Raw genomic sequence first — 27,138 nt, 5'->3', positions numbered from 1 at the left:
AATGAACTGCTATAGTGCAGTAGATGATGTGGTGATGCTTAAATGCCACCAGTATAGACAGAATACACACACACACGTTACAAAGGAATAGAGCATTTTGCAATTCAAGGTATTTCCTGGGAATGTGAATTTCAGATAATATACCTTTTGTTGAAATCCAGCTGAGCCAAGGTAGATATTATATTAACTGTGGTATAAAAGCTTACTATTTATAGCTATTTGATAGTCTTTAGTACCAGGATTCTAGCTAAGAACTTTTTGTTTTTATTTCCCAAACAAATGTCTTAATAATTGGCTGCAGATTTATTTGCTTAGCCTGGTTAGCTCATTAAAGTCACATTGTATCCCAGCCACAGCCACAGAAAGAGCTGTGGGTAAAAAGAAAAAAGAAAAGAAAAAATTAGCCCCCACAGCAGGAGCTTCAGGAAGACAAGAAAAGGGCCAGATTGTCAGTCCTGAGGTCAGACCGATGTAGTGAAAGGTAACACAGTGGAAAGATTACAGAGAGAAATTGTGCAAATATATGTTGTAGCTGTTTAGCTGCCCCTTCCCTGGTGAGGAAGCAGTGTTTTCCCCTTCTCTCCCTAAACCTAAGGATCAGCGCTCCTGGGATATAATGCCATGATACTATAATCAGAGTATAAATTTGGCTAAGAAAGTGTATTTTTATGGTTGGTTTGGCTGCTGGGAGAAGAGCCGGGGCTTTGCCTTTTTAAGTGACACTTTCCCCCCCTTTCACTTCTCTAAGGTAAAAGTACTTCCTCCAACCCTGGCAGCCCCGCCCCTGATTGGTATAAGGACTTTGTGGTTGATGCTGATGCGGAAGTGCTGGAGCATTCGGGGAAGATGATGCTCCTCTTTGAAATCCTGCGCATGGCCGAAGAACTTGGAGATAAAGTGTAAGCGATTCTTGGTGATTAGAAAAAAAAAAACCTTCTGTTTTCAGGTTGCAATACAGGTAGTCCTTGACTTATGACTATGATTGAGCCCAAACTTACGGTCATAAGTTGTGCTGGTTGTTAAGCATACGAAGGACCATGAGGTCATGCCCAATTTTACAATTTTTTAATGATGGTCATTAAGTGAAGATGGTGGCTCTTATTAAGCAAACCCATTGTCAGCAATGGGTGTCTTTTGCCAGAAACTGGAAGGCCAAAATCTAGCCAAAAATATTATAAATCATGTTCATGTGACCACAGGATGCTGCAAGCAGCCATAAATTTGGACTGGTTGCTGAGCGACCCAAATGCCATCATGTGACCCCAAGGGAAAGGCTGTCAGAACTTGGGACAGCCAAGTTCTGGCTGTCCCGGGTTTTTTTGTTGTAACTTTGAACTCTTGCTAGATGACTGGTTGCAAGTCAAGAAGGATCCGTATTTGTGTGCTTTCCATGTCTGTATTCTTTTTTGCAGTGGAAGCAAATAAGTGCAACTCAGGGTGGGCATGTTTTGTGGTTGGAGTCGTGAGGGTTTGGTTTTGTGTTGCAGATGTTTCATTGCTCTACTAGGTAACATGAGTGCAACAGTTAGCCTGCAGTTCCTGAACTCACGAAATTCCCCTCTTAGGTGATGGAACATCTGCAGTCCAGAACCCCAAAGTAGAAAAATTTCAACAGTGCCAGGGGCTTTTCTCCTTAAAATTGCCATCATATTCTGCTCTGACCAGCAAAACAAGCTTTTTAATATCCCCTTCCATTTGTAAACTGAATTGATGGCACCAAGCACAAGACATCAGAATGCTAATTACAGGTGTGGAAACTGACAACCCTTTTGCCAATTCCCATTTTCAGCTTAGTGTTCAGCCAATCTCTGATATCCCTTGACTTGATAGAAGATTTTCTGGAGTTAGCAAACCGGGACAAAGAAGAAGAAAAGCCAGTAATATATAAAGGTAAGTAACAACTACCCACTCTGAGATCTGGGAATGTTCCACACTCACATTCCCCATTTTTATATATTCCTTTCACAATGCAGTGTAACACAGAGTCTTTTAGACCTCGTACTTTGTCCCTTTATCTGTCAGTTCTGAGATTGATTTTTTTTCCTTTCCTATGTGGGTAACGTTACTCTTGCTTTGTGAAAGTGCCTTTCTGTGCAAGAAGGCAGAGGCAGACAGTATTTCGTGGTCCTTTGGGACTAAGGCGAGATCTACAGGGGCAGCTGCTGCTGCTGAAACCGTTCAGCCAGAAGTCTTCCTCTTTGATGCAGACTCTGCTAATCTCACCACTGTGGTCTCAGGCTTAATATTTGGACTTTTGAGGGTTTTTTTCTGCTATCCTTGCCTTTCTGCAGCTTTTAGAATTCTGGAGAGCACTTGTGCATGGATTTGTGGCATTTGAGTTCTTTTTGCCCAACTGCATAGATGGCTCCTTTTACCTGCCTGATGAGTTTGTGATGAACAAAAGGCCAAAAAACACACACACACCAGCTAGCAGAAATGTGGAAGAGCATCTCCCTTTGAAGTTAAAAAAAGTGGAGATGCGGGTGGGGGGAAGGGGAAAAAATCCTGTCTCTGAGCTGGCATGTTAAATAAGAGAGCGTTATGAGCAGTGGTGTCTTCGAGGCCCTTATCTTCTGGTTGAAACCGGTTTTCTCTGGCTCTTTCGCCGGTCACGAGCTGGGAGAAAAGCATTGTGAGGCTCTTGTTATCTTCCTTTTTCTTCATTTATATCTTCCGTTTTTCCTTCAGTTATTATTTGTCCTTTCATCAAGTCCATTCATTCTTCTTTTTCAGAGGCAGAGATAAGGAATTGCCTATCCTACTGTGTTCAGAGCAGGAAGTGCTTTTTCGAAAGTCCCTCCCTATATCCATATTCTTCACAGATCAGTAGTGATTTTCTTATTTGGGAGAAGAATGTGAGGTTTCTCTAAAGCCATAGCTTAAATCTCTGAATTCAGGAAGAATCTAATTCATTGTCTCTCAACGGTGTCCGATATAAGATGGGGGGACTCCCAGAATTCCCCAGCCAATTGAGAAGGTTGAGAAACACTGATCTAATCTAACCGTGGAATTAATTTGTTTGATTAATAGCTCTGGTTTAAGTGGCTCTCTATCCTGTGGGGTGGGGAGGCCTTTTGTTTTCTTGAAAACTTATAGCATTCAGGACTCCCTGAAATAACAATACACATCCTCTACTTCTAGGGATAGCTACATTGCTTTAGTTTGAAAGCAAAGTTGTTAAAAATAGATTTTGCCTCATCATCCATATTTTAAAATCTTTCTTGCCACTTACAGAGACTATATTACTAGCAAGATTTTTAAAAAGTAGAGCAACTAGCCGTTATAAATATCGTCTACAGTGATTAAGCATCAAATTTTAAAATTTATTTAGAAAAAGTAATTTCCAGGGGACAGATCAATCAGTACAAAAACCAGAAAACAATTTCCTGGAATAAAAATTGCAGTGATAAAATCCATCTCTCCCTCCACCCACCCACCCCACTTTTAAAGATATTTAGTTTATTCTGCAAAATTTATACTTAACTAGTATTTTATTTGAAATCCTCCAAAACTAAGTTGCTTAAATTGTAATGTTTAAATTAAACATATAAAACATACTTAATTGTGTCAGAATTGAAGTTGAGTACATCACATTCTGTAAGTTACATTTCAATTCAATAGTTTTACTCTATGGCAAAAGCTATGTTAACCCTAACTTTAGGTTCTAAATTATTGTTAGATAATGAAAAATAGAATTTATTATAAGAACAATAAAACATGCTTTTGAACCTTAAATAATAACTAGTGCCTCTTCTCTTTCTGTATTTCATAGGGGTTTGGAGTTAAGGGGGCAGAAAAAAAGTAATACTATTTTAAAGCAAGAATATATTATATTTATATTTATTAAATTTTTAAACCTCCCCCTCTCCCAAAGGACTCGGGGCGGTGAACAGCCAAGATTAAAAAACATACAATATAAACATTAAAATACATTTAAAACAAAATTAAATCCAAAATGGCTCCCCAATTTAAAACGCCTTACCCATAACCCTATAATTAAAACAAATTTAAAATTTCCACATTAAAAGAGGAGATGATTTAGGCCAGGCCAGCTTGATGAAATAGAAAAGTCTTAAGCGCGCGGCGGAAGGTGCGCAGATCCGGGATCCTCCGTATCTCTGGGGAGCTCGTTCCAGATCGTAGGTGCCCCCACAGAGAAGGCTCTGTGGGGGCACAGCCGACATTGTTTGGCCAACGGCACCTGGAGGAGCCCCTCTCTATGGGAGCGTACTGGCCGGTGGGAGGCTATTGGTGGTAGCAGGCGGTCCCGTAAATAACCAGGTCCTAAGCCATGGAGCGCTTTAAAGGTGATAACCAAAACCTTGAAGCGCACCCGGAAGACCACCGGGAGCCAGTGCAGCTCGCGCAGGAGAGGTGTTACATGGGAACTCCACGTCGCTCCCATAACCACCCGCACGGCCGCACTCTGCACCAGTTGGAGCCTCCGAGTGCACCTCAAGGGGAGCCCCATGTAGAGAGCGTTGCAATAGTCCAGATGAGAGGTGACGAGGGCATGAGTGACTGTGTGTAGGGAGTCCCGATCCAGAAAGGGACGCAACTGGCGGATCAGGCGAACCTGATGAAAAATCCTCCCGGGCACGGCCGTCAAGTGCTCTTCTAAAGACAGCCGTGAATCCAGGAGGATGCCCAAGTTGCGAGCCCTCTCCGTGGGGGCCAATGATTCACCCCCAATAGTCAGCGATGGCACCAGCTGACTATATCGGGAGGTCAGAAACCACAGCCACTCGGTCTTGGATGGGTTGAGCCTGAGCCTGTTCCTCCCCATCCAGATCCGTACGGCCTCCAGGCACCGGGACATCACTTCAAGGGCATCGTTGGGGTGGTCCGGGGTGGAGATGTACAGCTGGGTGTCGTCAGCGTACTGATGGTACTTCACCCCGAAACCACGGATGATCTCGCCCAGCGGCTTTACATAAATGTTGAACAAAAGGGGCAAGAGGACCGATCCCTGCGGCACCCCACATATAAGGGGCCTCGGGATCGACCTCTGCCCCCCTGTCAACACCGACTGCGACCGGTCAGAGAGAAAGGAGGAGAACCACCGTAGGACGGTGCCCCCCACCCCTAACTCCTCTAGCCGGTGCAGCATGATACCATGGTCGATGGTATCAAAAGCCGCTGAGAGATCTAACAGGACCAGGACAGAGGAGCAACCCCTGTCCCGAGCCCTCCAGAGATCATCAACCAACGCGACCAATGCCGTTTCCATGCTGTACCCAGGCCTGAAACCCGACTGGAACGGATCCAGATACGACGCTTCATCCAGGTTCTGGGGAAGCTGTCCCGCAACCACACTCTTAACAACCTTCGCTACAAAACGAAGGTTGGAGACTGGAATACAGTTTTTCACTGTAGTTTTTCACTCAGTTTTTCACTGAGAAAACAACATACCATTTATGTATTTCTTGAGTGCATGAAACAGAAATACCTGGGGAAAGTCTGCTATATGTCTCCATTGTGTCAAATCTAATAATAAGGAGGAGTCCAGTGGTATCCTTTCAGACAGATTCAGTTAAAAGTTAAGAGGCTTTCTTGAACTTTTATGAATTTCATAAGTAATATTTTAAAAAGAAATGGGAAACTGTCAGATGATGATGGACCCTTGCCTCCTTGTACAATGCACTTAACCCCGTGCTTTTTAAACGCCTAGGTGAAGGAAAATGGTTCAGAAATATTGATTATTATCGTTTGGATGGTTCTACGACTGCTCAGTCAAGAAAAAAGTGGGCTGAAGATTTTAACGATGTAACCAACATCAGGTAAGAATGAAAGTGTGTGGGAGGAAGCCTTGTCTGTAGGCCAGGAGCCTGTGATTTTGGGGCCAGTCTAATCAATTGCCTCTTTTTCCAATCATCGAAATGAGATTTATAAACAAATATGAAAGACTGTAGATATGAAAATCACAGAAGAAGTGCCATACCTATTACTATTAACAGAAGGTGTTAAAGCCTGTGCTTTAACATACAGTCAGGTCCAGAAATAATGGGACATTGACACAATTCTAACATCTTTGGCTCTATACACCACCACAATGGAGTTGGAATGAAACAAAAACAATGTACTTTAACTGCAGACTGTCAGCTTTAATTTAAGGGTATGTACATCCAACTCAGGTGAACGGTGTAGGACTTACAGCAGTTTGCATATGTGCCTCCCACTTGTTAAGGGACCAAAAGTAATGGGACAGAATAATAATCATAAATCAAACTTTCCCTTCTTAATACTTGGTTGCAAATCCTTTGCAGTCAATCACAGCCTGAAGTCTGGAATGCATAGACATCACCAGACGCTGGGTTTCATCCCTGGTGATGCTCTGCCAGGCGTCTACTGTAACTGTCTTCAGTTTCTGCTTGTTCTTGGGGCATTTTCCCTTCAGTTTTGTCTTCAGCAAGTGAAATGCATGCTCAATGGGATTCAAGTCAGGTGATTGACTTGGCCATTGCATAACATTCCACTTCTGTCCATTCAAAAACTCTTTGGTTGCTTTTGCAGTATGCTTTGGGTCATTGTCCATCTGCACTGTGAAGCACATTCCAATGAATTCTGCAGCATTTGGCTGAATGTGAGCAGATAGTTCAGCCAAATTTATTTAATTTGTTTTATCTCTATTTTAAATTTTGTACTTCCATGTTTTATTTTTATGGCTGTTCACCGCCCTGAGTCCTTCGGGAGTAGGGCGGTATACAAATTCAATAAATACAAATACAAATAATATTGCCCGAAACACTTCAGAATTCATCCTGCTACTTTTGTCAGCAGTCACATCATCAATAAATACAAGAGAACCAGTTCCATTGGCAGCCATACATGCCCACGCTATGACACTACCACCACCATGCTTCACTGATGAGGTGGTATGCTTAGGATCATGAGCAGTTCTTCCCATCACTCTGGTACAAGTTGATCTTGGTCTCATCTGTCCATAGGATCTTGTTCCAGAACTGTGAAGGCTTTGTTAGATATTGTTTGGCAAACTCTAATCTGGCCTTCCTGTTTTTGAGGCTCACCAATGGTTTACATCTTGTGGTGAACCCTCTGTATTCACTCTGGTGAAGTCTTCTCTTGATTGTTGATTTTGACACACATACACCTACCTCCTGGAGAGTGTTCTTGATCTGGCCAACTGTTGTGAAGGGTGTTTTCTTCACCAGGGAAAGAATTCTTCAGTCATCCACCACACTTGTTTTCCATGGTCTCCCGGGTTTTTTGGTGTTGCTGAGCTCACCGGTGCATTCCTTCTTTTTGAGAATGTTTCAAACAGTTGTTTTGGCCACGCCTAATGTTCTTGCTATCTCTCTGATGGGTTTGTTTTGTTTCTTTAGCCTAATGATGGCTTGCTTCACTGATAGTGACAGCTCTTTGGATCTCATCTTGAGAGTTGACAGCAACAGATTCTAAATGCAAATAGCACACTTGAAATGAACTCTGGGCCTTTTATCTGCACATTGTAATTGGGGTAATGAGGGAATATCACACACCTGGCCATGGAACAGCTGAGAAGCCAATTGTCCCATTACTTTTGGTCCCTTAACAAGTGGGAGGCACATATACAAACTGCTGTAAGTCCTACACTGTTCACCTGAGTTGGATGTACATACTCTCAAATTAAAGCTGACAGTCTGCAGTTAATGCACATTGTGTTTGTTTCATTCCAACTCCATTATGGTGGTGTATAGAGCCAAAGATGTTAGAATTGTGTCGATGTCCCAATATTTCTGGACCTGACTGTATACAGCCCAAATATGTTAGAATGATGCTAAATTGGACCACTGAATCAGAGCCATACATTCTGGAATATGAAATTAGAAAACATTGTTAATAGGAAGCTGCAGGACTTATCAGCAGAACTGTTTAAAAATCATATAAAATTGTGCTATTAAATGCTCCGTGTAACTTGAAATGCATATATGAAGAACACCGCAGTGGGCAAGAGATCGGAAAGTATCAATCTATAGCCCCAAAAAGAGCATTGCTAAATAATGTTTAAAATGTTAACCAACCGTCTTACCTCGTGTGCCAATAAGTTAATGCTAGATTCCAACAGTCTTTGCAACAAGAACTGCCAGATACACCGTACATGCTGGTTCAGAAGAAACGGGGCATTCAGTATCATATTCCTAACATCCAGTGGAGGTTGGAAACAGAAAGGGAATTGCGAAAAGCTACCTATTTTTACTTCACTGATTATATGACAATTTTTGATCATACACATCACAGTACATTGTGGATAGTCCATAATGTATAATAAGCTTAATGTACCTGCAGACTATGTCATGCTGGATTAGAAAACAGAGGAAATGGAGTTAAAATTGCTGCCTCAGAGATGCTGATGATATCTCTTTGATGGCTGAAAATGAGAAACGCTTAAGGGGTCACTTGTTAAAGGTGAAAGTAGACAGTGCAAGGCAGGTCTGCTGCTTAGTATCAAGGAACAAAACCTCGTAAGGCAGTGTTTCTCAACCTTGGAAGCTTGAAAATGGGTGGACTTCAACTCCCAGAAACCCCCAGCCAGCGCTGCTGGCTGGGGAATTCTGGGAATTGAAGTCCACCCATCTTCAAGCTTCCAAGGTTGAGAAACACTGTCCTAAGGGTATGTTAAAAGACAATGCCCACCCAATAGAACTAGGGAAGGCGTTGATGCAGAAACAGATGGTTTTCTTCTTGGGCTCACAATTCAGAGTGTGGTGAATTTCTAAGCCAGGATTTCCTAACCATGGCCATTTCCAGATGTGTGGCCTTCCAATCCCAGAATTCTCATCAGCGGTCGTGCTGGCTGTGGAATTCTGGGAATGGAAGTTCACATAGAGCAACATCTCCAAGGTTGGGAAAGTCTGCTTTAAGCGAACATTGTTGTCTGGCTTAGAAACTTAGATTCCTTTCTAGATGCATTATGGACTACTCTAAATGAAATTCCCATTTAGCTCAGCCAATACTTGTCTGTCCCTCCTCCACCCTTGCCTTGGGGCTGCTCTCACACCTAATGAGAAGAAAGGCATTTGCTGTTGGGCTTTTCTTTCAGAAAGGGATTCCAGAGCCATTTTCTGATAAGAGTTTGATTATTATAGAGTTTGACTTGCTATCTGTCCTCTTCTTTGACATGCATATTTCCAATTTCTGACACGTTATATAGCATTACACATTTTCTGAATTGAATAAATAAGAATATATCTATTTTCTGCTGCAGAAAACTTTTTATATGGTCTTTATTGACACATTTGGAGTGAACTTTTTCCCATCCAATTTTGGAATGTAATTCTTAAGGTGAAGAAATGCAGGGCAGGTTGCTTTAAACTTGTAGAACTGGGAAAGACCATACAAATTATCTGAGTGCTGTTTTGTGCTAGTGGAATTTATTATCTCCCAAATAACAATTATAATATTTAGCTAAAACATGCCTCTTATAGAAGCCCAGGTTTAGTTCATTTTATTTACATTTAAAGGTGATTGAAATTAAACAAAATTAGTAAGATTTTTCTCTTCCTAGTTATGTACTGCTTTTCCATCGCACTTTTAAAAAATGCAGTTTGGTAAATTGTGGGGACTGCCCAATAGTTTTTAAGAGACAGACGGTTACATACTTTTGGGATAATTGAATGTTTCTTTCTGCCTCTATTTAATATTAGGAGTGTGCAAATGTTTTAGTTCAAAGTATTGCAAGGGTGGAATTTTGCAAAGTGTCTTGATTTAAGTTCAAAACTGATGTTTTGTGTGCAAAATTGGCTATGCTGTGCATTTTGGAAGCATCTCCAACCTGATAGCAGCTATGATGCGAGCTCAGATGCGTAAATATCCTGTTTTACATTTGGCATACAATTTTACACTGAAAAAGGAACATAATATGGAATGTCATGCTCAAAATGTTTTATACTACTTCATATTCTCTTCTCAAGCTTAAATATGCCCAAATGGAATGTGGAGTTTAATTATTTATTTCTTAAACTTATATGCCGCCGTTCTCCCAAAGGACTCGGGGCGGCTCACAGAAATTAAAACAATGAAAACAATAAAAATAGCTACTAAAATAATAATTAATTAAAATCTCCCAATTAAAATCACCCATCAGATCAGCAAATTTGTTGGAAAAACCATGTCTTCAGGTCACGCCGGAAAGAGTGGAGGTTGGGGGCCATCTGGAGCCCCGTGGGTAACCCATTCCAGAGGGTCGGTGCGCCCACAGAGAACGCCCTCATCCTGGATGCCATCAGCCCACATTGTCTGGTCGATGGCACCCGGAGAAGGGCAGTCCTATGTGAGCGCACAGGGCGGTAGGAGTCAGGCAGAAGGTGGTCCTGCAGGTACCCCGGGCCCATGCCATGTAGGGCTTTATAGGTAAGTACCAGCACCTTGAAGCGGATCTGAAGGACCACCGGTAACCAGTGCAGCTCACGCAGGAGAGGTGTAACATGGGAGTAACGGGAAGCTCCCGTAACAACCCGCGCGGCTGCATTCTAGACCAGCTGGAGCCTCCGGGTACACCCCAAGGGCAGCCCCATGTAGAGGGCATTGCAGTAGTCCAAATGAGAGATAACGAGAGCTTCGGTGACTGTACGGAGGGCATCCCTGTCTAGGAAAGGGCGTAACTGGCACACCAGGCGAACCTATGCAAAAGCCCCCCTGGTCACGGCTGTCAGATGGTCCACTAAGGACAGCCGCGAATCCAGGAGGACGCCTAGATTGCGAGCCCTTTCAGAGGGGGTAAGCAACTCCCTTCCCATCAAGAGTGATGGGGCCACTAGACCATGAGATGCCGGCAACCACAGCCACTCTGTCTTGGAGGGGTTGAGTCTGAGCCTGTTCCTACCCATCCAGACCTGCACCACCTCCATGTACTTAGACATCACGGAAAGGGCATCTCTGGGTTGGTCCGGGGTGGAGATGTAGAGCTGGGTATCATCAGCATACTGATGATACCTCACCCCAAAACTGCGAATGATCTCACCCAGCGGCTTCATATAGATGTTAAAGAGCAAGGGAGAGAGAACCGACCCCTGAGGCACCCCACAAGTGAGGGGCTTCGGGGAGGATCTCTGTCCCCCCGCCCAGACAAACTGCGTACGACCCGAGAGGTAGGAGGAGAACCACTGCAAAACAGTGCCCCCCACCCCCAACCCCCGGAGACGTCGCAGTAGGATACCATGGTCGATGGTATCGAAAGCCGCTGAGAGGTCAAGTAGGACCAGGATGGAGGAATAACACCCATCCCGGGCCCGCCAGAGATCATTCACCAGAGCGACCAATGCTGTTTCCGTGCTGTGTCCGCACCTGAAGCCCGATTGGTACGGGTCTGGATAATCCATTTCCTCCAGGAATTGTGGAAGTTGGTGTGCCACCACGGACTCAACAACCTTCGCTATAAAGCGAAGGTTGGAGACGGGACGAAAGTTGTTCAAGGAGGTCGGATCCAGGGCAGGCTTCTTGAGAAGGGGTCGAACCACCGCCTCCTTAAGGGTGGCAGGGAAGATCCCATCCCTCAGCGAAGCATTGACAATCGCCTGGATCCAGTCTCTAGTCACCTCTTTGGTTGCTGCAACAAACCAGGAGGGACACGGGTCCAACAAACATGTGGAGGCCCCCAATCTACCAACAATCCTGTCCACTTCGTCTACGGATACAGGGTCAAAGTCAACCCAGATGTTACTTTCAAGGCTTGCTCCCGTCTCCTCGTCAGACCCTGCCCAGTCAGAGTCTAAGCCCATCCGGATCTGAGTGATTTGTCTTGTAGAAATTGAGCAAAATCCTCAGCACTGCTCTGCAAGGGGTCCTCCCTCGCTCCCTGATTAAGAAGAGAGCGGGTCACTCGGAACAAGGCTGCTGGGCGATTCTCTGCAGACGCAATGAGAGCGGTGAAATAGTCACATTTTGCCGCTTCGATCGCCACAAGATAAGACCTAATATAGGTTCTTAACTGTGTTCGATCAGACTCAGAATGGGAAGATCTCCAACAGCCGTAATTAGTACGTCCATCCTATGATTCTCAGAATTCTATTTTATACTGTTAAAAGCATTGTCCTTTCCTTTTTCACCAAATTTAAAGAATATTCAATATGCTTCTCTGGTTTTTGGCAGACTATATCTTTATTTGATTTGAGTACAAAGTGGAATAAATCTTATTTTACTTTTTTTTTTCTTTTTTTTTTTTGCAGAGGCCGTTTGTTTATTATTTCTACTAAAGCAGGATCCCTTGGGATAAACCTAGTAGCAGCAAATAGAGTTATTATTTTTGATGCTTCTTGGAACCCATCTTACGATATTCAGAGTATCTTCAGAGTGTATCGTTTTGGGCAAAATAAACCAGTTTATGTGTATCGATTTTTAGCTCAGGTAAGTCAGAATGGAATCTGTTCCACATAATTGAAGTCTGATTTTTCAAGTATATTTGGAATTCAAATTTTTGTTGTAGTTCAATTTTTTAACGTTCTACTGAATAGATGACACTTGCGTAATATATTGTTATATTTACTAATTTCATTGTCGGTTAATTAAAGTTATTTTTCAAAAGGCATAATCTTTATTTCAAATCTCATTCAAACTGTCTTAGATGCTATATATTTCTCTTTTGAATAGAATAGAAACATTATTTAGTCATCCAACCAAATCAGAAGTATAAAACTAATACGAACAGATAAATAGATAGAAAGAAAACAATAGGATATGTTCGCAGTAAGTTGTCACCCCCATATAGTTAACCCCAATCTGATCTAAGTATTCTGTCCTCTTTGAATTAAAGAGTGTGGTTCAAAAAGTAAGACAATTTCTCTTGAGTGCCCTGATACGTTTTAGTTTTTAAATAAGAATCTAAATAAGCCTCCTGGCTGGGGAATTTAGGGCGTGAAAGTCCACACATCGTAAAGTCGCTAAGGCTGAGAAACACTGGGATATACCACGAATCTTTAGGCCTGATCTAGTGGGAAAGATTTCAAATGGTATAAAGTACAATCATGTTGTACTCTGAAAGAGGGAATACTGTGACCGCCTCTTGTGGAATATGGCTGAGGAACTCTTCTGTAGGTTGGCAGTCCCCAATCTTTCCGGTTTTGCAGACCGGGGTGGTGGTGAGAGGGAATGGTCCCATGCAAGCTGCATGCGCTCGTGCTCATCTGCTGCTTCTGCTCCCTGGTTCTGAACCAGCCGCGGATTGGGGGCCTCTGCTGTGGGTGGTTTTCCTGTGGGAGGAAGAAAGGAAGCTCTCAGTTGCCCCTTCTTCTCTGTAGAAGGGTTTTGCATTGATGTTAGCATGCTTTCAGAGCCTGTCAAAGGTTAAAGAGAAGCATCTACAGTTTTGATATCATCATAAGGTCCGTTCCTTGGTAGCCAAATGATGTTCGCTAATGACATATCAGGGAATAGATTCTAGTTTGCCAGTTTGAGGGGCTGAGTTGATTCAAAGGGCATATGCAAGTCTTCGGGTACCCTCTAGATTTTGGCCATGTGCTGTTTCAAAGTAAATTTCTGCTTTTAGTTTTCTGGAAATGATAATATCATTTGCATAATTCTTGTTACTGCCACCATCCATGAAGTTGGCATCTTGAACGTGTAGTAACTTTCTACCTGCCTTTAAAAGCATGCTCTCCTGAAGAACAGACTAATCATCTAATCAGAACAACTACAATATTAGGTGAGTGAGTGAGATTAAATCTTCTTGAAGGAGGTTCACAATTTATGAGCCTGCTAGAACTAATAACAAACACAGCAAAACACTAATACTATGGCCAGCATTAATGTGTTTTTCTTTTAAAGGGAACCATGGAAGACAAGATCTATGATAGACAGGTAACAAAACAGTCACTGTCTTTCCGAGTGGTTGATCAGCAGCAGGTTGAACGCCATTTTACCATGAATGAACTCACAGAACTCTACACCTTTGAACCAGACTTACTGGATGATCCCAGTTCAGAAAAGAAGAAGAAAAGAGACACGCCTATGTTACCCAAAGTAAGCTCCACTATGCAGTCAGCATCTGTCCTTGCAAAAGATTTAAGCCTTCTGTCCTTGCTGGAAAAAGGGAACCAGAACAGCAGGAGGACTCTCTACTCATCTCGTTCATTTCTGACCACAGCCAGTTAGATCGGTGGCCAAATTTGCAAGCCCAAGAATAGTATCTTCTCTTTGTTGTCATCAAAGATCCTGTTGTCTTGGTCACTTGGTAAAGTTCTGGTTAATAACTTATCTTCCTTATATTGATGCAGAGGATTGGTTTTTTTTTTTTTTTTTGCTTTGTACAAACAGTTGGCTCCAATTTGAGAAGGATGTGAAAATATAATACTACTCTAGGCTTTCAACATGCTGCTATTTAGCTTTATTCCGAGGGTCTCTATTGAAAGGAGTGCTTGCTTAAGACAGTTTAGACCAGTGGTCCCCAACCCCCGGTCCGCGGACCGGTGCCGGGCCGTGGAGTACCTGGCACCGGGCCGCGCAGCGGCCGGGGGACATGAACGCTGCAGCGCAAAGGCTCCTGGGCCGTGCGCAATGGGCCATGCGCAAAAGCTCCTGGGCCGTGCCCCCACCCCTGCGCGCGCTCAGCGGGCCGCGGCGATAAAAAGGTTGGGGACCACTGGTTTAGACAGTCATTGCTTTTTGCCCAACCTTTAGAATCAGCTTTGTCAGCCAGCTGATCACTTGGTTGGCAAAAAGTCATCACCTGTTTCCAATTGCCATAAACTAAGCCTGCTGTAGGTGAGCCACCTGTTCAGCCAGAGAGAACAAAAGGAGACGTGGGGAATCCTGGGTTCTTTTTGGCCACATGAAGAGGGAAGCCATCTTTCCCTTGCAGGATCCTGCTTTCCTGCAGAATCCTCCCCGCTCCAAGGATGGCTGGGAATGGGAACCCTTGCACTGCTTCTCGCTCCCAGCAGCCCCTCGTGCAAAGGGGGGTTAATACCTATAAATGTTTACATTTCAGTCCTAATTTTTTTAAAAAAAATGTTTAAAAGTAAAGATAATGGCATGAGATACAGATGAATACAGGTAGTCCTCAACTTAGGATCACAAGTGAGCCGAAAATTGCTAAGTGAGACATTTAAATGAGTTTTGCCCCATTTGATGACTTTTCTTGCCATGGTTGTTAAGTGAATCACTTCATTTGTTAAGTTGGGAATACGGTTGTTAAGTGAATCTGGCTCCCCCATTGACATTGCTTCTCAGGAGGTTGCAAAAGGGGATCTCGTGACCCTGGGGCTCTGCGACCGTCATCAATATGTGCCAATTGACGAGCATCTGAATGTTGACTCTGTGACCATGGGATGATCCCTTCAGTGGTTGCATGCATCTCTGTGCAGAGGAAATATCTGGAAAGGAAAAGCAACTACCCAAAAACTATCAGCTGTTGTGCCCTAATTTGATTTTTACAAAACCTCACTTATTACTGTCGAAACATTCATTCTTTGTGGTTTTTCTACACAATTGGTGTCCATTGTCAAATTCTTTGGGACATAATATTATTAGAAAGATTATTTTAGGAGACAATTCATATGATCAGTTCCTGACATCTCTTTTTATCTATATTTTGTTCAAAATTGTTTTTGAAATACGCCTTCACGTCTCTAACCAGAAATATATACTTTTAACTGAATGAGAGTACTGGACAAAGATTTCATGAAAGTAGAAATTTTACCTTTCTGTCTATTCTGTATACTGAATAGAAATCGCATTTCAGACAAAGCAATACAGATCTACCAGTTAACTATAATCTAAACCACATTTTGATGACTACATTGGCATGGTGTGCATGGATTAAATTGCACTATGCTCAACAGAATTGTTTCCACAGGAACTAATGTACATGTGTATCTTAAGAATTCTGCAGTCAGTTAAATTTTATTGTACAAAGTATGAACAGGATCTTACTACCTATGTTAACTAAGCTTTTGGATCTGGCTGTTTTTTCAGTTGGCATATTCTCAAATTCAGTTTTACTAGCTGTCTCCCCCTCTTGGATATCCCAGTTTACCTTCTTATATTGCCTTCCCCTGAATTTGACAACCTGCAGGTGTATTGGTCTAGAATGCAGCCTCCACGATTCATAATCGGCATGGGCAGTTTTAAAAAATGTTTATTGATGGATTTGACTTGTATCCCACCTTATTTTATGAGTTTCTGGGAAATCTTGGGGCCTGGTAGGTTGGGGGAAGATGGTTTTCTACTTTTATTCCAAAGATTTCTGTAAATGCTTGTGCTACCCACATAAAGGTGTCGGGCAAAATATAGTCTCAGTTTAATATAAGTGAGCTTTGGATCTGTTACCTGTTTTCTGTCTCTCTGTGTTGATGTTTCTGGGCTTGTGCTTGAGGTTCTTTGGAAAGAGAGCTGTTTTTTTATTTGCTGCTCATCCCTCACATCATAAATTAGAATATTTTTTACACACATCCATCCATCCATTCACTGTTATCTTTGAAGCAATTGAAACTGAACATTGGTGAGAAATCCAAAGTCACTCCTGGAGCCATATTGCTGTGGGGACTTTCACCCAGATCTCTTATCCAAGATTGAATAAGCGATTAACTTTGCATAACAGAAAGAGCCTGCCTATCAGTAATGTTCTTCAGCAGAAAACAAAGAGTTCTAGACCGAAGGACACGTTCAGTTCCAAACTAGAGAAAGCCTTACTCCTATAGAGTGAATGTTTTTCCCCCAGTAGATATCCATCCTTCTATGACAGAGTGAAAACCTCTCCCAGAGTGTCTGCCTTGACACTCTGTCAGTCCACACTAACATAGTTCCCATTTGACCATTCCGATAGTTTCAAGCTGTGAGATGCATTAGATAGTCAAGGAGAAAAGGTAGAATTTTAAGGAGCAAAAGTACTTAGTACTACTTCGACATTTTAAAAAGTATTTCTATATGTAGAATGCTGTAGGTTCATTTGTGGAAGTGCAAATGACACCGTTTATCGCTTTTCAGCCTCAGAACTACATAATCATGAATTCTGATTTGAAATCAGTTTTGCAAACAGGATTAAATGAGCTACTAAATTTAAAACATTTTGTCAGTTATTACTATGCCCGCTTCAGGAACTTTGCTAAGGCGCAAACATTTTTACCAGGTGAGCTCTCCTAGGCACATAACTACGTTCTACTGTTTTCTACTAGGACACAATTCTAGCTGAACTGCTGCAGATTCAGAAAGAACATATAGTGGGTTATCATGAGCATGATTCCCTTCTGGACCACAAAGAGGAAGAAGAATTGACTGAAGAAGAAAGGAAGGCAGCTTGGGCTGAGTATGAAGCTGAAAAGAAGGTAGGTTGCACTAAACCATTACAAAAATACTAGGTAGTATATACTTCAGAACAACCACGCCTGTATTCTACATCAGAGATAGGAACCTGTCTAAACAATGGCTTAGGACAGCATCGCCCCCTCAGAGTCATGAAAATTTGTGAGCATTGCAGTTCTGCAACTTCTTGAAAGCCATAGATCCTTGTCTGCTCAGTTGTCTAAAGAGGGAAACATTGCTTCTAGCAGGAATAGTCTTCTGCTGTAGGATGTCTTTAACAAAGAAATTACAGTGGAATTCCATTCATCGTGAGGAACTTATACTTTGCTGTGGTTTTTATGATCCTAGAAACTTTCAAGATATCAGACAGAGACAGAGAGAGACACACAGACAGTCAATCAATCAATCAATCAATCATATACCAACTCAAGTCACTTATTCTGTCTTCACAGGCACAAAATAAAATTAAAGCATTTTTCTCATAGTCTACAAGATGCTAACAATCCCCCCAAGAGATTGGGTGAGGTTGTTCTGAAGTGGCTTAGGGTTTCCTGCGTGAGCAGGGGGTTGGGCTAGAATGCCTCCAGGGCCCCTTCCAAGGTGGCTCTTCTCTTCTTCTGAGATGGGTCTGGGTTGGGAGGAAGTCTTGCCTTGGCTTCCCCCCTCCCTTCCAGCTGTTGAGATAAGGACCTTCCGCTGCATTCCTGTGTTGCAGCAGCAGGTTCTGGTCTCTTCTATTCCCCCACCTGTTCTGGGGACCCCAGAATCCCCTCGGTTTTGCTTTAAGCTATTCAGCTGTGGATAACTGCATTCCTGGACTTGCGCGTAGGTCTTTTTAGGCCAACCGAGTTTCTCTACAGGTTGGAATTGGCCCCTGAACAGACTTTCCTATATTTTATTAATTCACACTGTTCTGTTGGCTTCTTTCTCAGGGCTGTGATGCTGCTAGGTATGGTTGCAGAACATCAGTGCTAGTTTATAGTTGCAATGGAAGCTTCAGGAAGTGGTCTTTAAAAACTGCAGGGTGACATTTAAACCAACTATATAGTTTGTGCCATTTGTTTTGTTTTGATGCTATTAGCATTTTTGTTTTGCAAATTAGGATAAAGATCTGTTTGTTGTATAATTCCTCCAGATCAAGAGCGATGGCGTTTTTCTTCATTTATGATGATCTAGGAGCTCCTTTCAGCTTGAGAAATCAGTTCTGTTTATTAATGAAATGTTGTTTATACTTTTTTAAAAATTCCAAGGTTTGGATAACTCGTACTAACTATATACCACTTCCATCAGCTGAATTTAGGCTAGGCACACATATTTTCAGGCAAAACAAGTTTACCAAAATCCACTCTCTTGTGCCAGTCCCTATTAACACTTTGACTGTTCCGATTATTTCTCAGTAGTCAAACTTTCAGCTTCAATAGTCAAAAGTGCCATTCTGGTTTTTTAGGGTCTGACAATGCGCATCAACATACCAGCGGGGCCAAACATGTTCCCCCCCAATTTCACATCTCAGACTCCATATATTCCTTTCAACTTGGCGGCCTTGTCTGCAATGAGCAACCAGCAGTTGGAGGTAGGTGGCAAGATCCGAGGCTGTATCGGATCTGTTTGTTTGCTTGTTACTTGTTAAGAGTTATATTCTGCCTTTCATTTTGAAGTTCAAGGTGGCCTACCTAGTCCTCTTCCTTTCACAACAGTCTTGTGAGGGGAGATGCTCTCATCACCAAGTTTCTACATTTTGCAATGAGCATGTTTTTTTTAATTTGGCCTTTGATGAAATGTAGGTAACAGCATTTTTTAAAGAATTCCATAGCTCATATCTTTTGTTCAGTCTTACTGTTGTTTCACACTGAAAGCATTACACTTTTGTACAGTGTGGATTTCTGAATTGCATTATTAAAGACCAAATCATGAGCACTTCATTGCTTTCAGGAAAATTAGTTTGAATATAAAAACTGCTGATTCCATGTGGATTGCTAAGTGAAGCAAAGCTGCTCCTAGGTGAAAATGTTTATGTTTTTACATGTCTCCAGGATGGGTAAATTGCTTTCCTGTCTGGAGCCCCATGGCCTGGTTTGCATGATTTAGACATATAAAAGCATGTGCACACATGCACGTGGGCAGTATGTGATACAAAAATTCATTATCTTTGAGAACACCTCAGTTTCTGACTGCTCAACCAGTTTTGATGACTTCCAAAATTCCTTCCAGGACCTCATTAATCAAGGCAGGGAAAAAGTTGTGGAAGCAACGAACAATGTTACTGGAGCAAGAATTCAACCTCTTGAAGACATTATTTCCTCTATAGTAAGTGTGGTAGAAAATGCGATCATCCATTTTTGTTCTGAAATTGTATATTTCTTTCAAATTGTTGTGTCATGTTCAAACTTTTGGTGATAAATTGCTACTTCTTTTGTCTGCTTTTATATTTGCAACTTTGATTTTTTTAACCAGTCTTTTAAAAACAAACATGTTTCTTTTGCAGTGTAATGTTATATAAAAACACTGGATAAAAATCTAATGAGGAGAAGGAGGAATTGTTTATACGGTGGGAAAGATTTAAATTTTGGCCCTGAGATCAATTGACAACTGTTTGGAATTGTCCAGATTAGATCATTGTTAATGAGGATAGACTGTTAGACGTTATTCAACAATGTCACTGATTCTCATTAATAATGACCAACCAGTTTATTTGGAATCTCCAGAATAAAGTCTGTGCTCAGGTACCTTCAACTGGGAGTTGCATCAATGATGAAAGCAGATGTGAAGCTATAACTTCTCCTGTGGTGCTGGAGTTCCTGACCAGATGATGCTCAGTTTGTGTGCGATCTCTTTGTGGATGGCATCGGGCTCTCTTGGTCCATTGATTGTCTGTGGAAGGAAGCCTCCTCTGGACATGGCTGGCTTCGTAGAAGAACAGGGGACAATGGATGCATGTTTCCTCAGTGAGCTTCAAGCCCAGCCTGAGCCAATTTCAGTAGCGTTGACCCTTTTGCAACTGGCTCTTCCTTGCTCTGTTCCTCACTCACGGCAACTCCTGTTCGAGGGGGGAAATGCCAGGGGACTCCCCTGAAAGCCTCTGTGATGCTTTTCTTTTGCAGTGGAAGGAGAATCTCACCCTCACAGAGACGCAGGTCCAGGCTTTGGCTCTGAACCGCCAGGCAGGTCAAGAGCTGGATGTGAAGCGCCGAGAGGCTATTTATAATGATGTCTTGACCAAGCAGCAAATGGTGAGGAAAAAACCCTCAGTCTTGGTGGTTTGTGCAGGGATGTCAGGAGTGACTTCTTTGGCCCCCTTTTCCTTCTCCCTTGGGGAATTGGATGGATTCCTGGTGACCTCCTCCTCCTTAGGGCTGAGAGAGAGGATGGTTTTCTGCCTAGGACAAGACTAGAACTCAGGCTCTCCCCGTTTCTAGCCCTTAGAGTTCTTAGCCTCTAAACTCGACGAGCTGTATTGATATCGGGGTAATAATATGATCAGGTTCCTGGAAGGATTTTTTCAGGAAGGCTCCTTAGAAACAGCCGCACGTAAACCTTGCATCACATTTTACTGCAGCCTGGAGTCGGTGCCATTTTTGGCCGTGGTCTTCTGTTTCAGAGGGATGTAAAGAGATCAGAATGCACATTTGCATTTCCCCCCTTACATGCCTCAAAGTCAATCTAATTTGTAAGTTTAAGTGGAGTGAAACTCGCATGCCTTTAGAAACCGCTTTGAAATGTAAAATGGAATAAGGCAGCAATGGAGCTGTGTGGGGTCAGACTTTTCTATGCTTCAGTGGGACTTTACCCCCTAGAAAGGGCCACCTCTCAAGGCAGTAATGCATCATCAAATGCAAAGTAGTTAAAGGATTGCAAGATTACAGGATAGCCCTTGAACATTTCTGATGAGACATTATGTGAAACTGTCAGACTGGCCACAATCTAAAACATAAATAAAAACCATCCTTGGCTCCATTTGTTGAGAAAGGTATAGTTGTATTAGAGGTCAGGTGTATTTGAGTATTACATGGCCAGAGCTGAGACTTGCGTGTCAAAATCCCTAAGTTCTACTCCCCCTCCAACTCTCCCTCGCTGCCCACCCCACTGAAACCAATCAAGTCCATGCAAGATGTTTTCATAACGGTCAGTTCAAGTGCAGTTTGTATACGGCTCCCTCCTCCTTCCAGCTGGGAGACTTTGGAGCAGTGTCTCAAGGAGGTACAGGGTCTACTTTCAATTCCCCAAGCATCCCTCTCCTCATCCCCCCCCCCCCACAGCTCATGGCAGCCGGTCACTGTGTAGCAGCAAAGCACAGCAATCATAAGGTGACAGCTGACAGAAACTTGAGAATGCCCATTCCTCCGGCAACTCAGATAAATGCCACTGGCAAGTCAAGAGAAAACCGTGGTCCGAAAAGGGATCGCCTAGCACCCACTTCAATCACCAGTTTGCAAATGCCGCCATGTTGGCAATGGTGAAGGCAGTGTGGCAAGTATCAGGTAGAGGGAGATATCCCTGGGTGTAACGTCATGTGACAATGACCTTGAGGGACGAGGGGAAGAAATGCTACTTAGGAAACAACCAGCGAAGAGAGGCGGGAGCCCCCAGTGGCTTAAGGGTTAGAGGAAGAAACTTCTCATCCTAGTTGATTTAGATCAGGGGTGTCAAACTCGATTTCATTGAGGGCCACATCAGGGTTGTGTTTGACTTCAGGGGTCCGGGGTGGGTGTGGCCAGAGTGGGCACGGCCCGCTCGATGTCGCTCATGTCAGGGTGCTTGTGGCATCCCAAGTGCTCTGTCAGTGAAAACGGGCCCCCTAGCTCTGTTTCTGGCTGCGACGGCCTCCTGCAGCCCTCTGCCAGGAAAAACGAGTTTGGGAGGGCTGCACGTGGCCCTCCGGAACTCCGTTTTTGCTGCCAGAGGATTGCAGGAGGCCATTGCAGCTGGAATCGGAGCTCGGGAGCCCGTTTTCACTGGCAGAGGCAAAGCGGGCCAGTCCGTCACTGTTTCCAGGGTGGCCCTGCGGGCCAGAGCTAAGCACCCCACGGGCTGGATTTAGCTCGCGGGCCTTGAGTTTGACGCCCCTGATTAGGATGGTTAAAAGTGGTGGTGAGAAGTTTGTACTTTCAGACGTGCAAGCTTCTGTTACTGTAGCTTTACACTAAAGTAGAATTAGCTCATCTGATGGGGCTCCCTGCCTGGTGGGAGGGGGGGCCCGGCCCAAAGAGAAGGTTGTCCCAGCCTGCTAATAGCCGCCTTCCCCCCACAGCTCATCAGCTGCGTCCAGAGGATCCTGATGAACCGGCGGCTGCAGCAGCAATTCAGCCAGCAGCAGCAGCAGCTCCCGCAGCAGCACCCGCAGCTCGCCTACCAGCAGGCTCAGCAGGCAGCCATGAGCCACCTGATGATGGCCAAGCCCCCCCCGGGCTTGATGATGAACCCCTCCAACTTCCAGCAGATCGACCTCCGAGGAATGTACCAGTCTGCTGCTGGGGCCCTGCACCCCCCACCCCTGCAGCGAGCGCCTCCCCCCATGAGTGGCAAAAACCCAGGACCCTCCCAAGGGAAACCGATGTGATTTTGCACTAGCCGCTTGGAGGATTGGTAAGATCAGAGAGAGAGAGAGAGAGAGAGAACTTTTTTTATTTTTTTAGGAATCAATGGCTTAACAGAACTCAACTGTATAAATAGTTCCCCTCCCCTTACTCACACCTTCTATTTTATTATTCCCCTCTTGTTTTGATACGATGTGCTATCCTGTCCCAATCTTTGTCGGTGACATTGGCTAGAATCTTCTTACGTGTGTCGAGTACAGGAGATGCTGAGTTGTTTTCAGTGAAAACAGCCTCTTCCGTAACCCGAGGGGGCTTTGCAGGCTTCCTCTCCCAACTGCCACGCTTGCTGTGAGTAGCCATAAAAACAGCCGTCGGAGGAGAAGAGCCCCGAGAACCTCACCCAGATCTGTATCTTTCGGTCCTCACGCCTCCATGTACACAGCTGAGTTCTTGGTTAAAGTTGATTCCTCAAATGATGGGACTCTTTTGTATTCCTTCCCACACGGCACACAAGGATGACCCAGAAGCCTGGTCTGTTCTCTACCATTCGTGATGGAAAAATAAAGCATAGGAACTGAAGAGGATCTAGAGACAGTGCAATATTTTTAAAAAACTACCGCTCTAAAGTGTCTGAATTAGAGTTTTCTGGAAACTGTCTGCAGCCTTAAGTTACGGCCCGAGAAAAGTCTGTCTTCTCTAGCCTTCTGCCACTTCCGTTTCCTCTTTGGGGCCGGTGGGAGAACATCCAGCTACCTTTTTGTCCTTCATCAATGTATTTTCCTCTTGCACTGATTTCTGATGCAAAGCACATTTCTATCGACGCCTTTATCCTGGTGCTGGTGCCTCGTCCTGTTGCCGGCAGTGGGATGAGCGAGGAAGCGTGCTGAATTCCTGGGACTTCGGTGGAGCTTAAAGCAGGGCGGCAGCCCTTGGGAGAGAGCCCAGCTCCAGCCTCGAGTTTGACCTGGTGGAGCATGAAGGAAGGGGCTTTCACAAACTGCAGCACTGCCAGAGTTGTGAAATAATTCCTCCTTTTATAGATACGTATCTCTGGTTATCTCACATTTCTTTCCTAGTTTTCATTCTTTTAAGAATATGAAGGTGAGGGAGAAAAAAACATTGTTTTTTTTTTAAATTTCAACCTTACAAAGGGAAAAAAGAATGTCTGATTAATTACACCACCAACAGCTACTTTTCAGCATAAAAATGGAATTCTCATCCATTTTCTGTCTTGACAACATAAAGCTTTTTTCATGCATTAATCCATCTGAGTTTTTCAAACAGAAGAACTTCTGGAATGCGGGCATGATAATAGAATGACAGGTGTGTTTGTGCTACTGGAGTCAGAAGAAGAAAATGTACAGATGGAAGAATTGACTGCAGACCATGAAAAGTGAGAACTGCTAATATTTTTGGAAGTCTAAATGTTTGGCTTTCTGTATGATTCTTGAGGAGCTACGCCTTTTTCTTCTCTTACCTGAATCTTAGAATCTGGACAGCATGGATTTTGGAGAACATTTTTATTTTTAACTAGACACTTTTTGATTGGTGATTGGAACATCTATTTCACAAGAAAAAAATAATTGTCAGTTAGTTTTAGTTCTCTTTTCCACAGTGACATTGTGGGGCGAATCTTCAGCCTAACTTCATCCAGTGGAGTTGATTTATTGCATTACTTTAAATTGGTAAGAAAGGAAATGCTCCAAAATGTATGCTTACTTCAGAAGAAACGAAATACAGACTTTCTGAGACAATTGTTTGAAAGCAAATATATCTGTCCAGAACATTCCTACATTTTCTGAGCTGGGAATTTCTAGAGACTTAATGTGAAATTTAGGCAACATTTTCAAATCCCATTATTTTTCCCACAAGAAGAAGATATCTGATGTGGATGAGGATGTCTTGGAGACTTGGACCACTTACATATTTCAACCAACATTATAGCTGCATAATAATGTGCTTTTGAGTATAACATCAAGCTTTAATCAATATTTAAAGACGGTAAACAAAAACTCATTTTTATATTTGTTTTAGATGTTTTCTCTAGTTGAAATGGCTTATATAAGATGATGAATAAAATGTTGCTTGTAATACAATTTTGCCTGCTAAATTCTCCACATTTTGTAACCTGTTTATTCCTTTGGATGTAAAGCGTTTTTGCTTAGTATTGTGATCCTGTACATGTTTTTGTCCCAGTTGTATAGTAATGTTTCAGTTCCTTGACCAGCTTTGGCTGCTGAATCATACAGCTGTGAAAACTTGGCCTTCATTTCTGTTTAGATGGCTTTTTTCAGTTATGTATTAAATATCATAAAAGTACTGTAGAAAAGATGTCACTTCTTCCTATAAGGCTGTTTTGTAAAATATATATTATGGACTGGAAATTGTTTTTAAAGAAAAGCATTCAAGTAAGACAGTATGCTATCTGTGTTTTCACCATTCAAAGTGCTGTTTGGTAGTTGAAACTTAAAATATTTAATATCTCATTTAATAAAGTGACCAAAATACATCCATGTTCACTGTACTGTTTTGGTACTGCTGATGCCCTGTCTGGCACAACAAATAGGAACTTCCTTGTTGAATTAGGACACCCCCCCCCAAAAAAAATCCCCCTGCTTCTGTAGTGACCCAGCTAGATGCCTTTGGCAGTCCCACAAAGGCTTCTCAGGTAAAGCAGCACCTTTCCCACTTGTCTCCCATTTTGGCCCCTGATGCTCATAAACTCAAAACACTGCTTTGGGATGTTAAACATTCTTTCTTAAATTAATATTGGTAAATATGGCCTCAAAGATTTTCAGTTTTAGCTAGAGATTAATTTATCCATTCTATTCCCCCAATCAGGATATTTAAAAAAAAAAAAAACAAGCATAATTTAGGTCAGAACTCTGAACAAGAATTTTGATATTGTAAAGCTCACTTTTGCCATTGATTTTCCCTGCCTTACCTAGAAATTTGTCTCAAATACCCTGGTGAATCTCCTGTGAAGATTAGGAAACAGCACATAAAACAATTTTCTGGCTTGAAACTCACTTTAAAACCAAAAACAATCACCCAGCACAATTTGAACTTCATTACAATCAAAAAATTTGAAGCTAAGACTTTCCCAACTTTTTATTCCCCAAAACAGATAATATTGTGTAAAATTAAAATGTTGAACCAGAGTTTAAGATGCACCACTGGATACATTAGCACTATAGTTTTATTGGGTCTGTGGCCCCTGGAGAGCAGGATGTTAGCATGCTTACTTTTTGGTTATTTTGAAGTCTGTTAAAGTTTTTTCTTTTCCAGGTGCCCCCTAAAAACACCTGTAGTGGATTTTCTCTGCCTGATGCTCTTAAGAGATATTGGGTTCCACCAGCGCTAGAGAAATGCACTTTAGGAGAGTGTTGCAGGATTTTAAAATTCGTATTAGGAGTCCCTGTGAATTTTACTCCGCTAGTCGTTGCCAAACTCAAAGGTGTGGTGCTCCTCTTTGTTCCAAGGCCATTGAGCCAGCGCTGTCCAAAGACATTTCTGTGGTCATGTGGCCAGCATGATGTCACGGAACACTTACCTTCCCACCAAAGTGGTGCCTATTTATCTACTCACATTTGCTTGTGTTTGAACTGCTAGGTTGGTAGGAGCCGGGGCAAATAATGGGAATTCAGCCCATCATGTGACGCTCAGGTCTCAAACTGGGCTGCCGACTTTCCAGATAAACCCAGTGTCTTAACCACTGAGCCACTGCATCGCTCCTTCTAAAAAAATTGTAATACGGTGTTGGGGAGGTGGATTGCTTGTAATGCCCTTGCATTATCCAATAGGCTTGATTGCATGATTCACACATGTGCGCACACACACCAATCCTGGGTGCAGGCAAAAGCCCAGTTAGTTGATGGTGCCTCTTCTGAATCTCTCACTGGCACAAGGTTAAGCATAGAAATGTTTCACCAAAGCCCATGTAACAGAAGGTGCATTTAACTTTGGCTAAGAAATATGGTTAATGTCCTGGCACATTGTCAAGGCTCCTGTAAATCACAGCGCATGTGCTTCCCTGATGTCTACAAGTAGTCCTCAACTTATATCCACAATTGAGCCCAAAGTTTATGTAAGTGAAATTTGTTAAGTGAGTTTTGCCCTATTTTACGACTTTTCTCACTACATTTGTTAAGTGTATCACTACGGTTCTTAAATTAGTAATGTTGGTTGTTAAGTGATTTTGGTCTCCACATTGATCTTGCACGTCAGAAGGTCGCAAAAGGGGATCCCATGATTCCAGGACTTTGCAACTGTCGGAAATGAGAGTCAGTTGTCAAGCATCCAAATACAAATCATGTGACTGTGGGGATGCTGCAACAGTCATAAGTGTGAAAAATAGTCATAAGTCACTTTT

The 27,138-nt window shown here is 42.8% G+C and overlaps 1 protein-coding gene across 2 annotated transcripts in view; it reads left to right on the top strand.

Moving 5' to 3' along the window:
- The window catches only part of ATRX (ATRX chromatin remodeler), a 95,604-nt gene extending 70,329 nt beyond the window's left edge, over positions 1-25,275 (top strand). The window contains exons 26-36 of one of the 2 annotated variants that reach the window (XM_070951934.1): positions 749-899; positions 1,790-1,890; positions 5,672-5,780; positions 12,165-12,342; positions 13,759-13,953; positions 17,106-17,255; positions 18,680-18,805; positions 19,444-19,539; positions 20,334-20,462; positions 22,481-22,815; positions 23,281-25,275. In XM_070951934.1, coding sequence (XP_070808035.1) covers positions 749-899; positions 1,790-1,890; positions 5,672-5,780; positions 12,165-12,342; positions 13,759-13,953; positions 17,106-17,255; positions 18,680-18,805; positions 19,444-19,539; positions 20,334-20,462; positions 22,481-22,789 — 1,544 coding nt within the window. In that variant the 3' untranslated portion in view covers positions 22,790-22,815; positions 23,281-25,275. Of the gene's footprint in view, positions 1-748; positions 900-1,789; positions 1,891-5,671; positions 5,781-12,164; positions 12,343-13,758; positions 13,954-17,105; positions 17,256-18,679; positions 18,806-19,443; positions 19,540-20,333; positions 20,463-22,480; positions 22,816-23,280 lie in introns of those variants that run through there. The other variant, XR_011600871.1, reaches the window with a different exon arrangement.
- The last annotated feature ends 1,863 nt before the right edge of the window (positions 25,276-27,138 follow it).

This window comes from Pituophis catenifer, unplaced genomic scaffold (assembly GCF_029215685.1).
Source record: "Pituophis catenifer annectens isolate HBS135680 unplaced genomic scaffold, rPitCat1.0.hap2 SCAF_11, whole genome shotgun sequence".
Taxonomy (NCBI): Eukaryota; Metazoa; Chordata; class Lepidosauria; order Squamata; family Colubridae; genus Pituophis; species Pituophis catenifer.
The sequence above is the reverse complement of the archived record's forward strand: the minus strand, read 5'-3'. Positions and strand labels throughout refer to the sequence as shown.